The 14,494-nt window shown below is 42.2% G+C and overlaps 1 protein-coding gene across 5 annotated transcripts in view; it reads left to right on the plus strand.

Annotated features, from left to right (window-relative positions):
* The window catches only part of LOC148524991 (uncharacterized), a 465,228-nt gene that overhangs the window by 344,307 nt on the left and 106,427 nt on the right, over positions 1–14,494 (plus strand). For all 5 annotated transcript variants that reach the window (XM_088471429.1, XM_088471430.1, XM_088471433.1 and 2 more), the window contains one exon: positions 3,567–3,676. In XM_088471429.1, coding sequence (XP_088327555.1) covers positions 3,567–3,676 — 110 coding nt within the window. The remainder of the gene's footprint in view (positions 1–3,566; positions 3,677–14,494) is intronic.

Genomic DNA, 14,494 nt, shown 5'->3' on the forward strand with positions numbered 1-14,494 from the left:
GGCCCTGATTCAGAGCCGGACGCTCTGACAAGAGCGCTCGCTCTGAATCAGGGCCCACCTCCATAATTATGGAGCGTCCTCCTGGACGCTGGTATAGGTGTGGGTCACCACCCACAGCATATACGAGCGTGCAGGTTGATGGTCGCGATGGTCTTGACTATCGCGACCATCGCCACTGCGAGCCGAAGCCTGCGGTTGAGTTTCTCAACTGCAAGGCCCGGAGTGATTTTGGCTCTATCAGAGCCAAATCACTCCCACTGACATCACTAGTGATGTCAGTGGGGCCGGCTTCTGACGGTAGGCATTCCCTTGGGAACGCCTCCGTCTGGGAGGCACGCCCCCGGCACGCCCACCAAAGGGGGCGTGCTGTCAATCAACATCGACAGCATGCCCCCTTTGATCAGACACAACGAGCGAAGGAAAGTCCTTCGCTCGTCGCGTCTCGCGCATGCGCACGACGGAGCTCCCTCCATCGTGCGCATGTGCAGTGCACACCATCAACCCACTTGCAAGCGGACAGCCGCTCGCGAGTGGGTCTGAATCAGGCCCATAGATATTGTGTTTGTGCGCTAAGTTTAAATCAAATTAATTTTGCTTGAATGAGTTGAAGGCTTACAATTTTCAAGTTAAGCAAAGTACAAGGAGAGACCAGGACAAGAAGAGACCAAGAAGAAAGAGGGTTCCATGAGCCAACAAAATTTAAGGTTTGGAAATAAAAAGTAAAAACCTAAAATCCAGACTTTTATGTCTGGCTGAGTATGCGGCTGGCTGTTTTGTGTTGCTGGTATGTAACCTTCAACAAAGTGTTTGGAAATAATCTCAACAGTACAGAAATGGTGAACTACAGCCTACACCAGTGATTACCAAAGGTGCTGGATTGACATAGGTGGATGCTAAGAGGCATAGGGAGAACTTTGGTGACCACCATTTAATACAAATAGCATCAAGGACTGCTATATAATACTGAAAGAGAGCATCAGTCATAGCCATATAATACAGAGAGGATCAGTGACTGCCATATAATGTGGAGAGTATCAGTGACCGCCATGTACTGCAGGGAGCATCAGTGGCCACCATATACTGTAATACAGAGAGCATCAGTGACCGTCATATTATACGGAGAGCATCAGTGAGTGCCATATAATACAGAGACCATCGGTGACTACCATTTAATACAGAGAGCATCAGTGACGGGCATAAAATACAGAGGGTATTAATGACTGCCATATAACACAGAGAGCATCAGTGACCGTACAATAATGCAGAGAGCATCAGTGGCCACCATATAATACAGAGAGCATCAGTGACCGGCATATAATAAAGAGAGCATTAGTGAATGCCATATAATACAGAGTCTATTGGTGACCACCATTTAATACAGAGAGCATCAGTGACTGGCATATCATGCAGAGCATCAGTGAGCACTGTATAATGCAGAGAGCATCACTGACCACCATATAATACAGAGAGCATCAGTGTCCTCCATATATTACACAACCTTAGTCAATAGAATTAATATAATTAATCTATTTATATACATTACTTCCATATTCCCCAGTATTCATTTAGCCCTGACTTTGTAGAAGGGATCTACTGTACTAAAAGCAGATTACAATTGTATCATCCTCATCTTCACATAAACTTAACATTAAGGAGTTTCCAATTTAAATTAATATATTCTCCTGGAGTACAAACCTTCAGAAGCAAATGTGGAAGCTGTCACCTTCAGGATGTCTGGGATTACATTTCTATATCACTTTTTGTCTTGAAATCTGTACTTGGTGTTTTAGCAGAAGGAAACGTCTGAGCTGTCATTACAAAGTCCATAGTTGGCATACAGTGACTGAAGTTGTTTTGGAAATAATTATAAAATAGCCATTCAATTTTATAATTGTATCTGCTTTAGCTGTGATTATAAGGCAAAAGGTGATGAACTATTCCGTAAAATTTGGTCAGCAACAAAAACTGTGAAAACACTGCTCAGAAAACAAGTTAACACTTTATGTAAAAGCACCTTTAATATTAATATTATAAATTTCTTTGACTATCATATGTGTTCCAGTATTAACATACTGTATACAATAGAGTGTAAACTAGTTTGGTTAGGTAAAGTACACCCATTGCCTACACAACAGAGAGAGAGACATTTTCTGGAAAAAATCCAAAAATTCAAAAGAAAATAATTCACAAAGAACTAAAGTACTGTAGTAACAATACAAAACACTGCATATGCCTTTTGCAGGTGTACTAAATAAGAGACCAAGGGGCCTATTTACTAAGCAGTGTTAGGAGACAGAGTGAAAAGTGATAAGGTGCCAGCCAATCAGCTCCTAACTGTCATCTCACAGGCTGTGTTTGAAAAATGACAGTTGGGAGCTGATTGGCTGGCACCTTATCACTTTTCACTCTGTCTCCTAACACTGCTTAGTAAATAGACCCCCAAATTGCGTGCAATGTAGTTATGCAGTAATGGAAAAGACTGCAATAAGCATAAATAGAAAATCTAGTTATATCGCTGCCTATTTATCATTAAAAGTTCAGCAGGACAGGGCTCAGCTCCCTGGCAGGGCTGGCGAAAACTTGAGAGGCTGCTCTGTACACGGAAAATACACATGTCAAGCCATAGGCCTTTCATCAGCAAAAGAACACAACATCTATTCATGTACATTTATCTAAGGTCGTAATGAATTGCTCAAGGTAATGACACAATGTTAATGCTCTGTAAAGCGGAGGATAGACTGGGTTACACAGATCTCTGTTCATTCCAAGGCAGCCTTATATAGAGTATTATACTGTATTTCTTATACTGTATGTTTGGTTTTAAGAGACTGGCCTGGTCACTGTAGGTGGTATAGGTGAGACGTGAGAGCTCACCTGGAGCAATATGGGTAAAGAATTCATAACATTATACTTCAACGACAGAACAGCTGGACAATCAGATTTTAAAACCTTATATACCCTATATAAAGCCACCTGTGCCTAACGTGAGAAATAACTGATTCAATGGTGGGCTTTGAAGATTCATTAAAGAACAACCCTTTATACACAATGTAGTTACATTTGCAGTAAACCTTACAATAACTTCAGTGATAATCAAAAGTACATACTCATAATCCCATTTTGTTAGCTAAGGCAACATAATTATTTTCTCGTCTTACCTAACCTGCTTGTAAAAGGTTTTGAAAGCTACACCTCAACAGCTAATGGGCGCTTTATGAAAAACTATCACAATGCACACATTACCCGAGAACTAAGGCTTTAACATAACAAGTTGAAGCGGCTCTCCTTCAGTTTTTATAAAATAAGCCTGATTTGAATTAAACAACCTCTGGAGGTAGAGTAATGCATATTATAGTAAACTACTAAATGGAAAGCGTGGGAAAGGTTCAGACATTCCATCTAGCATATTGAATCAATTAATAGCATGTACAAGGAAACCATGATTATTTGAAGGACTGGAGAAAAATGACTTGATTCTTTACAAGTATTAGAGACTATTATTAGTATTCCAGATAGCCCTTGTTTTAGGGAGTCCATCATATGCTTTGATCTGTCTATATCCACAGCTGGAAATCCTGTTCCAAGCTCTAGAAGCAACACAAACTGACAACAGTCGCCTCCATAAGGAAAGTGAATTTGTGGCTGCAAATGTTAATCAGTGGATCAAAGAACAAAAGTAAGTAAACTTGATAAATGCTGCACATCATTTTCTGCATTGTATAATTTTTTCCCCCCTTTAGCTGTTAAGATTTCTTCATCACAGGTATAGAGTAGCATTTTTATGTCTTTGATGCCTTTTATGAAGACTGATTATTGTTTGTTGCTAAAGTTCGTTTTTTAAGTTAGATAAACATTTTATATTGGTAGATGTTCCATTTAATAGGATTTGATCATTCAGCACAATTTATGGTTTACCTAATTTTTGGTTTGTGTCATTAATTAGTACACAGAATATACTGTAGAATGTTCATTTTTAAATAATTTATCAATTCAGTTAAAATAGCCGTTGTTTGAATAAAATGATATAGAAAGTTTTTGAGAAAAAAAGGTTTGTTATGTTTGATTACAGTGTAGCATTGTGACCTGCTTTAGTCTAAACCACTCTTATACTGTAATCCTCATTATAAGGATGGTGTGGCTAGAGGCACCTGGTGCAGTTTGCATTAGGCACCCCATTGTAGAGTCAGGGTCAAACAGAGGCACTGCATGAGTGTATACAAGTTAAAATTGTATATTGGTCATTTTACATGTACATATTTATTTGGGTTATCTTACATTTATAAACAAGTGCGTTTAGTTTGGTTTGGTTTATATGAGTTGTATTCATATTTTATCACATGAAATGCTAGCAATTGGATACATCAGCATCACAGCAATAGCTTGAATAAGTAGTGAATAGGCTAAATAAAAACTGGCACAACTAATCCTAAACATGACAACACACTAGTGGTAGATTTGCATATCTCTATTAAACATTTTCCACTACCAGTTCATCAATCGAAAACATTGGCTTCAAAGTTATTTTAGTCCATTGTACCTTATAGACTTGCTATAACATACAGGTTGAGTCTCCCATATCCAAATATTCCAAAATACGGAATATTCTTTTTAGCATGACTGAGATAGTGAAACCTTTGTTTTTTGATGGTTCAATGTACACAAGCTTTGATTGAGGCACACACTTATTAAAATAAACTATAAATTACCTTCAGGCTGTGGAGCTCATTCAGACGCGCTCACAAGATGCAATCGCTCGTCTTCAAAGAGGGGCCGGATATGTAATTTAAGCGCTCGCACTGCGACGCGTAAGGATGCCCACTATGTTTTAGCAAGCTACAGCAAAGCGCGCTCGCAAATGTCTGAAGACGCCCCCTTGCCACTCGCAAAACGCACGTCATCTCCGGGAAATGAAGGATTAATCAGGACCATCGTGAGCCATCGGAGCTGCTCGCAGCCCTTGGGGTTGCCTTAGCCTGCCGCAAGCACAGAGATCAGCGCTGGCTGAAATACATGCAGGTAACGTGTACAATGATGCTACTTTGCTAATTATGCATGCCCTTTAAAAAGCGTTTTGGCCGGCAGACACGCCTGCGTTCGCGCATCCACTTCCCCGTTCACAAGCACCTTCCCCTGTTACCACCCACAAACGGCACTATCTGTCACTCAAAGCAGCGACTTGATAGTGGCTTATGAGCTACCAAAATCAGATCGCAACGACTGGCTTGCGCACGTGCACTGCGAATTATACGCATGCGCAGATGGGTGAAAATCACTCAGAGCGAGCGATATCGCCTTAGCGAGCGGGTCTGAATCAGGTCCAGTGTGTTAATTATTGAAAATATTGTATAAAATTACCTGCAGGCTGTATGTATAAGGTGTATATAATACATCAATGCATTCTGTGTTTAGATTTGGGTCCCATTCCCAAGATATTTCATTATGGTATTCAAATATTCCAAAATACGGAATATTCCGATATCCAAAATACCCCTGGTCCCAAGCAGTTTGGATATGGTAGACTCAATCTGTACTGATACTTTGGGATGCCTTTTGCATCTGGTCAATCCACAAATTTTCAGATGGGTTATAACGTATGAACACTGACTCAGACATTGCAAAATAAGACCTTTCTTCAGCCTTACTGTTTTATATTTTTGTGTTGATTAGATTGTTGTCATATTTTATTATCCATATTTTGTTAAGCATCACAGTGATCACCGTACAGTACAGTAAACACACAGCATCACAGTTATCACCATACAGTACAAACAGCATTGCAGTGACTGCCATACAATACAGAGATCATTTTTTGTGACCGTCAAACAATAATATTTTTCTCTCTCCCCCATGCTTTGTAACGTGCTCTTAACCATGCTAGCGTGTGCAATCTTGCCCCATGTTAAAATCGGTATGTTTCCTTGCACACTGGATGAATTTGATTTGTAGCGGGCTGTGCCGCAAGTGGATAAGAGCTGCCTAAAGCCTCTTGTTTTAATACAGAAGTATAGAGGGCTACTGCGCTCACCCCTATATGTATTCCTCGTGTGTGGATGGAGAGGTCTAAGTCTGGTCTTATTGATTATATGCTTCTATATAAACATCTAGAGTACACAGGATTGCCTATATAGGATGAGTATATGTCAGAGTGATTACCATATATAACTAAGAATAGTCTAATTCTAGTTTGGTGTGAACACCAAATTTAATGGTTAAACACAGTGTTAACCTCTAGTGCAAAGACATACAAAAACATTGCATATATAGTGATGAATTAATAACCAAAAGATATATGTCACAATGATGTATTGGAAAGCAGAGATACAGTAATAATAGTGGTGCAGGATAAGACAGTATCAAATAGCATGCAGTTCATATATGTTGGATACAAGTTTATACATGTGTAGGTATATTATCACATGAATAACTGGATAAAGTCCGTACCAGTGTAGGTTCAGTAACGGTGAGTATGTACTTCTATGCGTCTGTAGTAGAGAACGGCGTCCCCTATTGCTGCTAAATGTTACCAGTATTGGACTGGTGTTAAGGGATGGGGGTATAGAGTGGCTTCAGTAACCTCAAAACAATACATCAGTCTTTAAGTTGAAATATTGTTAGGTCAGCAGTGCTGCGCTGTGGCTGGAGTTCCCAATCAGGGGATGATGCAGACAGCGTGCCTTGATTGGGCCGATCATTGGGCATCGACTTCTGTCTGGGGCCTGTTGGTCGGAACAGTGTTGCCGCGGGTTGCCCTTCTGGAGAGCTAACCCCGGGAGTCCTTTTCCTTCCTCTCCAGGTGTTCAGCTTGCTGTTTACCTAGGCCGCTGATGTCTTCTTGTGCTCTTCTATCTTCACATCAGCTTCTCCAGTCCAGGCAATACCACTGCACTCGTTCTAACTTTCCGAAATCACATCCACAAAGCTGCCATGAACAGTTTTCTCCAGTGGGTGAGGATTGACTAGGGATCTGGGCACCTTATGTGCAGGATACTGCAGTTCTGTTGGGCCCTTGTGTGTAGGGGCCCCTGAGCAACCGCCCTGGACAACATCTGTAACCTGGAACTGTCTGCCCCCTGATAGACGTCACTGGCGCTACTTGAAACAGAGGCTCAGAGTCTTAATGCAGCAGTGGTCTTATCCAAGTACATTTGGTCTTTCAGTGTAATCATGAGAAAGGCAATATGTGATAAACTACTATTACTCAATATAAATGTTACAAATATGTATATATGCCTGCTATCTCGGAATATACAGTTCTCCAAGATTTCCAAGAGAGTAGTCCACCCTCCCACAACCTGTCCACTCCCCTAGTGAATTAGGTGAGGCATTGATGACCTAGAAGAGCCAGGATGTCATGAATCACGTTCCATTTAGCGCCCCCTCCATGATTCTTTGTATGGTATACTGTATATGATTTATATATATATATATATAACTACTTAACGCTGTCAATAGCTTTCTATTAATTAACAGCTAGAAGCATCAAGCGGGCCTTTTGTTTCTGAGTCATTTGAAATATATTAAGCATTCTGTGAATATTAGTCATTGTACTTCTGGAAATAACACATTTTTATTGGTGGACATAGATAAATGATTCCAAAACTCAATAGATTCATTCAAAAAACTTTCTCTAACATTTTAACATCTTTATTGATTAAACAACATTATTTTCCTCAGTACAGTAAGTGTGGCTGTATAGAGACATCATTGAAGTAGAGTATTAGTAAGTGATGGAAGTCAAGTAATAATATATTTTGAAAATGTTCTTGACGTCTGTGGTAAAACCATCAGGGACATGGGATGACTTCACAGAAGAGACCTTTCAGCCTTCTCAGCTGGGATATCTGCCACCAAAGATTCTGTTTGAGCCACCGAGAGCCACGGGTTGAAATATCTTGAATGTATTAATGGCTAAAGTAGTAAAGTATTTACAGTAACATTAGTAATACCGTTATGAAGACATTTAGGAAAAGAAGCTAATTATACTAGCATTTCTTTGAGTTTGAGCGTTAATTGTCCATTTGTCTCTTGTAAATGAAGCCCCTTTCTAGGGGATTTAATTTGCTGGCTAATGGTGTCAGGTTTGATAATTTTGTCATTCTACAGTAGTTGCTGTTGGTGTTTCTCATAGATGTATCAGCCTTCTACATTAAGATTAGGTTTCACTGCCCACTTAGAGCGATAAGAGTTTATAAATTGTAGTGTTGGAGGTTATTTGATTTTTCTTGGGAACAGAATTTGTCTGTCTGATGTTAGGTTTTTTGGAATCTGCCTTTTTCCAGAGTACCCCCAGTGGCGTATCTATAATGGGTGCAGTGTGTGCAGGGCACACGGGCCCCCGGGTCCTGGGGGGCCCCGCACCGCACACACTGCACCCATATTATTTAGACTTACCTGTCCGTGGTCCCACGTCGGGTGTCTGCGCTGCTGAGAGCACCGGAAAATGGCTGCCGCGGCCATTTTTCTGGTTTACAGTGCATGCGCAGTAGACTCCGGGCACTAGTGTGTGCCCAGAGTCTGCTGTGCATGCAGAGAATGCCAGAAAAATGGCAGCCGTGGCCATTTTCCGGCGTTCTGCGCATGCGCAGTAGACTCCGGGCACACTCTAGTGCCCGGAGTCTAGTAAGGCTCCAGTGGCTGGCTAGCCGCATCAGTTGGCTGCCGGCCACTGGGGAAAGAGGAGGGGGCCCCGCACGGTGAGTGCACATGGGCCCCCGCCTCTCTTATGACGCCCCTGAGTACCCCTTACCAGGATATGTGAAATCACATGCTTTTGTGTAGTTCAGACAACTGGAAGAGAATCCTTCTTGATAAAATTAAGGTCTTCTTTTAACTGCCTGCCACACGTCTGTGTCACAGTTCCCATCCTGTCGCCACCCCCACCCCACTTCCATATTTACCCCATTCACGGTCGACTGGTCATCTTCTCCTTAGTCTATCACTCTCCGTCAAGTGTGGGAGCCATTGGGACATGTGGCTAGGCTTCCGGGGCTCGCGCATTGAGGAGATGGGAGAGGCCTAACACAATTATTATATAGATGTGAGAAACATGAAGCAAGGTGATACTAATCTGCCATGCTGTCTTATATCTGGAAAATGTGGAATTTTTCTCGATGCTATGATCTGACTGTGGGGAATGCAGATTAATTCAACTGTGTACATTATGCATATGAGTGCAGAAAGTACAGTATAATTCTTTTGTGGAGAGGTGGAGCCACCTGCAATACATAATAGAGGCCATAGGAGATTAAGTAGCCAGCTATTTGGTAGATGATTTTTTCAGACAGGGATTCACTTGTAAATTAAAGTCATAGGTGATAACTAATTTGAAGGACGGAAGAGTTGCTAGTGACCGAGACATGTTTTTGAAAAATCTAATTTGTTGTTGTTTAGGGGCACCATTCACTGCTTAAGTAGTCTAGAAATGATCACACAATTACAATCTTTACTCTGTTCATTTAAAGTATTTTTCTGAAGTATATAGTCCCAATAGCCTAATTAGAGACAGATGCTTGGAATACCAGGGGAAATTTAAGATGGCAGAATTTGAGCTTACACTGCTCGGAGTGATGGGTTTCCTAAAAAAAAGAAAAAAAGGGAAAAAAGACAACATCTGCATAAAAACAGAGGTATTCAGTGCAAGCCATTCTCAGTTTCTGCGGGCTATTGAGACCTTTGACTTTGTGAGTAATAAATTTGATAGCACCCTTGTGATGTCAACTCTGTGACTGTGAAATCATCTCTTAGAGTATATATTGGATTTATTAATGATGTCCAGGTGTGGCCTGCAAAAATGGAGCATCAATAGAAAAAAAGAAGAAAAAAAAAAATGAAGTATGAATGAAACAGAGAACACAACTGAGAGAGTGTGAGTTGTGGCTGAAAGACTAATGAAATGCTAAATTAGTAATAAAGCTAAGTAAATGTGGAGGTAGTTGGAGGGCAAAGTCCAGTGATGATGCTCCCTTTGTCCCATGTAGGCATTTTAGATTAATTATGGCCCTGAAAGCAGATTCCCGATTATCGCATGTGCAATAGGGGTCCTGAGTGATCGCATGCAGAGTGGCATCAGACTGTCACTGATTGACCGTCTGCTGCCATTTGTGGGCGGGGAGGGGGTGGTGACGGCCTCTGTTTCCCAAAACGGAGACGTGCCACCGCCGTTTTGAGGGAGGGAAGAGGCCGGAATCCCCATCAGCTGACAGAGATTTCCTGGCCTCTCTGTTGTATCTGCAGCGGCCGACTTGCATGACCCCTTGGGTCACTCAGCCGGCTGATGCGATCGCAGATGATCTGATGCTGTGTCTTTGGATGCAGCTTGGATAAGTAATGCATGCAGGAGGAGTTACGCCTCCTGCTGCAGTACCATAATGGTGCTATCGCAGCTGCTAACATGTTAGCAGCTGAATCATCCCCTATGACATCTGATAATGGAATAAAAGTACAATTACATTATGTGCCATAAAAGAGAATGACTACCTTGTTACTAGGAATAAAAAATGTATCCATAATGAGTGAATGATTCAGCATATGAAAGTAAATAAAACAATAAATTGTGCAAAAAAGAATAATTTAGGACATGATCTGTGCTTATTTGATTTTAAGGCTTTAAAAATGAATGATGCGTTGAAATCTTCCATATTGTATTAAGCAAATCATGTAAAGCCATACATTGATTGAAAATGTATTTAACAGTAGTCAAGAACATTTGACGGAGATGCATGTTAGATGCAACAGTCAAAAGCTCAAATATCTCTTATTGAACACATTGTTGGAAAAAGAAACCCCCAAACAAATCAAATATAGAACCTGAGGTTGAGCTGTGAAGAAGTAGATATATAACAACATCAAACCTTACCTTAGAGAAGATATTTTCTCTGTACCATTATAAGGTGTGAGAGCATGCTGATCTTCATCTGTCCTATCAGCTTACAGTACAGGTATTTAAGTAAGAATGTAGAAAACTCAGTGGTTACTTTATTAGGACACCCCCATACCTGCTCATTAATTTACAGTTAATATCTGATAGGTTAATCATGAGACAGCATCTAATAAGTCAATCATGTGACAGCAACTCAGTGCGTAAAGGCAAGCAGACATCTAAGCGACTTTGATAGGGGAATGATTGTGCCAAATGGGGTAGTTTGAATATCTCAAACTGGTGATCTCCTGGGATTTTCACTAACAACAAGTAAAAGTACTGCCATACTTTTTTGTGCAGTTTTCATGGAGAAGTCTTCACTAATAAAGCCAATAAAACTTATGCTGGGTTCACACTAGACAATATGTCATCCGATCCTGCGGATTGTAGCGAAATATCGGGTATATCGTCTAGTGTGTAACCAGGGGCGTAACTACCAGAGACAATGGAGGCGCCTGCCTACGGGTGCCAAGCCCTGAAGGGGCTCCTCCATCTATAGCATGTAAAGCAGCACTTGTGAGGCAGTTTCGCTGGTGCTATGTGTATAATGAAATAATATGTTTGAGAGTATTGCCGCACCGCTATGAATTTATCCCATGATGATTTAGAAAGATACTGATAATAGCAAATAAAACTGGGGGAATGGCGGAATGTAATAGCCGGCAGATATATTAAAAGAATAGTGGTTTAATCAGTCTCCTTACTGGGCCTCGACTATAGATATTACTATCGAACTCCATGGGGTAATACATTTTGTTTAGAGAGTACTGATACCCGGTATATCAATAAGACTGTATGTGGAGATTTAAACTCAATAATGGATGCACTGTGTCCGGGGATCTCTGTGAAGCACTATATGTAACTGATAGAATACTATCTAGTCCTATACCTACATTTATTATCGATGAAGGCTGAATAAATGAACAGCATTCCACGTAATATTTTCGATTGGCTGGAACGCAGAAATATAATTGTGCAAATACTATTGTCCACAAGCTGCTGAACAGAGAGATTGTTACATTTTGCAACATTGTGTGACGGATTTAGAATTCCCCGGTATCTATGTAACCAACTAATAATACCTCTGAGACTGTTATAAGACAGGACAATTATAACAAGGAAATATAACCTATAATAAATGCCAGCACCTTTTAGGGCTTTAAGGAAATAATACTATCATCAGTGCAACAGTCAATCAAAGCTCCACCTATAGGGTATACAGCCCTTGTAATAAATGATTAAAGCCTGCTATAATATGTGTGGCATGAAATAATTTATGAGACACAAGCACAAATAAAGTGCACCAGCAAACCAATCTTTTTTAATGACATCTTTATTTCTCTGCACATTCTATTCTGTTTTTATTTTGCTTGCTTCTCAATGTATAATATGTTGAATATTAAATTATTTTATCTAGCACCATAATAAAAGTTACGTTTTAATATATTTACCTTGTTATCTTTGTGCACCAGCAAGAGACTTCTTTCCCATTCCCTATCTAGAGATATATGATATTCCACTTCACCTGCTGCTGCTACAGCATTGATCTATTCTGTCCCGTTAACACCTACAATAGGGGTCAGGAAGAATACCCATCAGCCTGCACCATACTTGCCTACCCTCCCGATTTGGTCGGTAGCCTCCCAAAATTCGGGTGCTGCTCCCGACCTCCCGGGAAGGCAGGCAATTCTCCCGGCTGCTGCCCAACCCTCCTGTCCCCCCCGCAATGACCCCTGCAACCCCCGCAGCGGAGGGGGGCGGTGACGCGATTCGCGTCATTTTGGCCCCGCCCCCTGCTACACAATGCCTATTTTATTGGCATTGCATAGAGGGGGCGGGGCCAAACTGACGCGATCGCGTGACCCCGCCCCCACCACGCCTTCAAGTGATGTCACCCGCCTGGCAACTCCCCCTTGTACCGGCCACGCCCCCCCCTGTCCTGCCGATCTGGCTGCTCCCTCCCAGAAGGAGCAGCCAGAAAGTCGGCAGGTATGGCCTGCACTGCAGCAAGCGATGGTGCACTTGTCACTGCTGCTAGAGAGTGAGCTGGGACCAGAGATAGCTGTCTGATCTCCTATCTCAGGGACTACCGGTACAGAGAGCCACCTGCCGGACCCACTGATTCTGCATCACAACAAATGGTGGCTCTCCAGCATATGCTGCTGCAGAGTTGGCTGAAACTTGGTGAGTCTCTCTGACACTGACCCACGAGCCATTGTCGCACAGCGTACCTGGAGCCATGGAACAAAATGTATATATCAGGCATAATTGTATATGAGCGTCTGTGCCTAATTCAGCGCTGCCAAGGGTAACCTTGTAAAAGCCACAGCAAAACGCACATTGTTGTCCTGCTGTGTGTCTGATGCCTCAGTTTGTACCTGTGGACTAACCTTTATGAGAACTATCCCTGGGTACACTCTTTGTGAACTAAGGGCCTGAAGCAGAATTACACGCTATTGCACACTCGATTCGGCTTTGTATGCACTGGCAGTGCAATAATATGCTAATGCCGCAGTGGCGTCTTGTGTGAATAGATGCCTCCTGACAGTTTCTGTGATCCGCTGCTGCATCCGAAGATGATTGACAGACTGCGCCGTCCGGGGACTGCGAGCGAGCTCCAATTGAGGAAAAAGTAGCACAAACAAATACAGGAGCGGCAAAAAGTAGCAAAATTGAGAAACGAGTATGCGGGGAATCGCGCTAGGCGTCTCGCGCCATATGGTGCAAAGGGGATAGGTGTATGAAAACACGTATGTATAAAGGGAGTTCTTTTAGTGTGTGCACCTTAAACTGTCAGCCATCCGGACACATTTTCGTAGTCCAAAAGTCTTAAAAATAACTGAGGCAGCTACAGACGATACAGCCACTGCACATCCTAATAATGTAATTATAATATTTCTGTTTTTTGCTTTTTATTTTTTAGTGTTGCATATTCTTATACTCATTTATACTCATTCCAACTTTTTTTAACATGTAAAATCTGTATATAGATGTGTAATCACCAGCAGCGGCTCCTGCCCTCTTACCTGAGGGGGTCTGCCGCCGCTGTTGGTCTGGCCGTGGCCGGCCGGGTCCCAGCGCCAGTGCTATAGATCTGGCAGGTGCCGGTACTAGCAGTGACGCCGCGCATGCACATGACAACAGACTTCTAGGGGCTGCATTCACTGCAGCCCAGAGAAGTAATGTAGGGCTGCTCGAAAGGTAGAGCAGCGTCTTCCACTGGAAGCCGCTCTCTGCTAATCGCAGCCTGGACTGGCAGTCCCAGGAGGGGCGCTTCAAATGGGAAGCCACCACCAGTCACAGTGTAGCTAGTGCAGCCACGGACTGCACTGGCTCACTGAAGTATAGGATTTTACTGGGGCCCCTCAGCCCCTAGGTAAAATCCGCCACTTGTCCTTGCTCAGCTTTACAACAGCTGTGTGTGCCGTGAGTCGCGCACCCATGAATGGGCGCGTGTATCTTTGTAGCTCCAGCAATCTGTAACATAGCATAATGCGAATGCTGCCGCGACCGGCTATATTGTGCCGTATGTGTGAATGGCAAATCGCATGCCGCGATGTGTGCGCACATTTTCAG

Source organism: Taudactylus pleione, unplaced genomic scaffold (assembly GCF_031769625.1).
Source record: "Taudactylus pleione unplaced genomic scaffold, aTauple2 ptg000114l, whole genome shotgun sequence".
Classification (NCBI taxonomy): domain Eukaryota; kingdom Metazoa; phylum Chordata; class Amphibia; order Anura; family Myobatrachidae; genus Taudactylus; species Taudactylus pleione.